General features: G+C 43.9%; 1 protein-coding gene across 1 annotated transcript; it reads left to right on the forward strand.

The window, feature by feature from the left end:
• The first annotated feature begins 286 nt into the window (after window positions 1-286).
• On the forward strand, window positions 287-2592 carry LOC147605806 (uncharacterized). Its single transcript, XM_086792685.1, has one exon. The coding sequence runs from the start codon at window positions 873-875 to the stop codon at window positions 2520-2522; it is 1650 nt and encodes a 549-aa protein (XP_086648811.1). The 5' UTR covers window positions 287-872; the 3' UTR covers window positions 2523-2592.
• The last annotated feature ends 1187 nt before the right edge of the window (window positions 2593-3779 follow it).

Here is a 3779-nt window from a genome sequence, read left to right on the forward strand (position 1 = left end):
ACTAAAGAAAAAAGCCTCCATGGATGATGGCAACACTCATGATTTTTCTTCTTCTTGGCCCCCTTACCGTCTCTTTGTCCTTTCCCTGTCATGGAAAGAAAACACACACTTATTATTAGCTTGCCGTCTCGAGTCTTGCTTGACTATCTATCTATTATCCATCCTGCCTTTGCCGGCGTCCTTTGAAATTTCCTTTGACTAAGTTTTAACCTCAATTGACACCCCCGGTTACGGTGGGGTAATTGAAATTCGCCCAAAGTTTTATATATATATATATATATCGAGCTACATGAAGTAGGTTAGTAGTAGCCCCCCTACCCTTCTCCAACATGTAGGTTGTAGTATGTAAGTCAGTCACTGTAATGCACTGAACTGCCGTCCAAGGCAAGGCAAGGACGCTTTGCGTAACGCGTTACAAGTTACAATGTGCTCTAGTGCTGTGTGCGCGCTTGAGTTAGCTATCTATCTATCCTAGGGGAATGGAGATTATTTACTCTCTTCTTCTTTCCTTTTCTTTTTTGGTTGTTGTTAGCCCCCCCCCTCCCCCCGTGTGTTTAGCAAGCAAAAATCAACTGCATTTTCTTCATAATTTCACTTCAGTGATGATGATGGCTAGAAGACGCGTTCATTCCCCACAAAGAAGAAGTGCTGGTGGTGGGTGGTGGTCTCGTCTTGCAGCTAAGTAAAAGGTCCATTCTATGTTGAATTATGCCTTGATCCTCTCTAGACCCTTGCTTTCTTTGCTTGTTTTAAATGCTCTTCTTCTAGCTTTAGTTTGAATAGAATTGTTTTACCAGCAAACAAGGAAATGGTCATACAACAATATGTAGCACAAAGACAAGAAAAAGAAGAGGATTTTGGGCCACACCCGAATGACTATCCTACCTTCGCCATGTCCCAAGCATCCCCTCGAGAGAGTTGTGGGTGTGTGTGGCTCTTGCTTGAAAGACAAACTTGCCTCTCTCACTTCTACATATGTGGGCTCTTCAGATTCTCCAGAGACCTCCCCTGCAGATGTAGGCCATTTTGCAAGCACAATCTCCTCTCTACAGGTCGAGAAAGATGAAGCTGGGGAAGAGCCCCAACCCTCTACTAACCAAAAGATTGATGAGGGCATTAGCATTAATGACGAGGCTATTGCTGCTGAAGAATCTGCAAAGAAGCATGAGATTAATGTTGAGTTGGACATTAGCAATGATCAGGGGATTAGCAGTGATAAAGAGATTATTGCTGGAGGATATGCAGAAAAGCCTACGAAGTGGAGAAGCAAGTCACTCTGTGAAAGAAGAGAGCTTTTTAGTGAGACAGCTTATGGACTTAGTACTATAAAAGAAGGGCAGGTTTGTGCAAAGAAGGTGACATTGCGTGCTCTTTTTGCCATAGATGATCAAGAGAAATTTAAAAACCTCAAAGAGGAGGCTAATAGTAACACTAATGTAGCGCATGGGGAAGGGAGGGTAGGCTTTAATAAAATTGACGAGTCTAGGAGATCAGTTTCCAGGCAATCAATCGAGCAAAAGAGCAACACACCTATTAATTATACCTATGGATGTGTTTCTTCGTCTTCTTCTTCAGTGTGTCCAGCTCTGCCGCAGAGGATTAAGCATTCATTGTGGACGTTTAACTCCCTATTATGCAAGAAAAGGAGAGAGAGGCGTGGGATTAACGGTGGCCGTGGCAACTCACCTGGCATCACGACGACATCACGGGTTGCAGCTGGTGAAGTAACAAGTGTGTTTCCAGGCGAGATTAGAGCTGCTAATGCAAGTGAAATTAGAGGCCATGAAAGGAGGTGGAGAAGCAAAGAGATTAACGCGGCCTCAATCAGGCCGCCAACACCACAATGGCCTACTGATCATGGGCTCTCTGTTGTGGATTCAAGATCCGAACGGAAATTCAACCTAACCGCTCGCGCGCTAGCGTTCGAGTTCCCGCCCGCTTTGCCGTCGGAAGAACAGCCGGCGATGATTCCGTCCAGTTCTCAAACATGCAATGATGATCGCACTGGAGCAGCGGAAAAAGAGCTTCGTCCGGCAGCCCGAGGAACACCAAATCTTCGTCAGCCGACAGCCCAGGAGCAGGCAACCCGAATCACAGCGGATGACCTTCCGGAAGCCATCACGACAACAGAATTTCTTCCGACAGCCCACCTCGATGCCGGCAACACAACAGTATCCTATTGGCGATCTCTCAGCTGCAACTCCACCTCCATTCCGGCAAATCTCGGGCGTCGTCATCAACAGAAACTGCCGGAATATCGAATATGGGAGCCCTACTACAGTCCTGGTCCGATCAACAAGGCCAAACCGACGGCGCTGTCCGGCAGAGCAATACCGCCCGATGGGCGGAGCGGGGCTGACGCGGCCCGTTACTTCTCAAGAACGGTGAAGATCTCTCCCGAACAGAGTGGACTCCTGCGATTCTACCTAACCCCTCTGAGATCCAGCACCCGGACCAGAATTTCGTCCGGCCGCAAGCCAATCAAAAGAGGCTTTTGGTCACTCTTCTTCCTCCCAAGATGATGAGCCCTCGCATATTGTAATTCCGTTTGTATAATAAGGATTATCTATTATTACTCATTTCATGCACAAATTTTCCAATGGTACCCAAGCTTATCACTTGGGAGATGTAACTAAGGACATTGTTTGATAGGCGCCTCACACATTAGCTGCTATATGAAGCCTTTGTTTGCCTTTCTTCTACAATTGGCATTTGTTCCACCCTCAACCTTGAAAATTGCAAGTGAGATATTAGCCACATCTAAAGGTCAATGGTTTTTTTTTCCGTTTCTTACTACTCTTTTATGGACCTAAGACTTAGTTGTTGAAATAATTCCTAGATGTACCCTCACTCTTTGTTGCATAAAGTGATGTTGCTGATTTTATATAAGAAACAAAGGTGATGTGCGAAGCTAGGTAAAGTTTAGACAGATGTAGATGAAAGTAGAAAGTAAGCTTGAGGAGATTGGGCATGCCTCGATAGGCCTTGGTGGTTGTTTGAAAGGAGGGAGGGGGATTTTTAACTTGAGCTTTTAACTCATTATAATACATATACATGGGAAAGTTATTACGATGGTTTTCAAAAGCACTCCCCGTTTTTTAGGACTTACCTGGAAAAGTTATTATTTATGATGATTTTCAAAATCACTCCCCATTATTGCTTTGTCTAGTTGATTTACACGCGGTTCATGTGTCCTTTAGGGTTTTGATTTCTCTTTCGGTGTCCAATCCACTCGTTTAGGTTCCATGGGGAGCCAAGCTTTTTGTGCTAATTGTTTGTGCTATTCCAATGCTTTATCAGTCTTATTTTTAACTCATCCACCATCATCCATGCGTTCTTTAGGATTCTCATTCTTCTTTTTGTGTGCAACCAACTCGTTTAGAGCTTCTCTCTCTTATGCCATGGGAAAGGGAGTTTTAAGCCATGGGAAGCATTGTGTGCTAATTGTTGGAGATGTTGGTTATGTGAACAGGGAGGAGTGGAGCCATGCAACTCTTTCTATGTGAGACCAATCTTAAAGAGGCAGTTTTTTAATGTTTGTTATTGATTTTTAATGCCTTTTTTTTTGTCATTCATAGTTGGTTTATGTATTGCTCTCACTACTATGTGCAGATGTGTTAATCGTATCTCTTGTTTGGGTTGCGGGCAATGCCATCTAGAGAATGGAGCCTTAAAACTCTCTTTTTTTAAAGGTTGAGAATAAGGAGATCGATGATTTGGCTTATTTTTAAAAATGATGTTTAACTGATTTTCTATAGCTCTTTTTGGCATGCATGGTT

This window comes from Cibotium barometz, chromosome 58 (assembly GCF_041138505.1).
Source record: "Cibotium barometz isolate CiBa-2024 chromosome 58, ASM4113850v1, whole genome shotgun sequence".
Classification (NCBI taxonomy): domain Eukaryota; kingdom Viridiplantae; phylum Streptophyta; class Polypodiopsida; order Cyatheales; family Cibotiaceae; genus Cibotium; species Cibotium barometz.

Excerpts from the sequence above, each read along its gene's own strand:
- LOC147605806 (XM_086792685.1), top strand. The coding sequence starts at position 873 with ATGACTATCCTACCTTCGCCATGTCCCAAGCATCCCCTCGAGAGAGTT.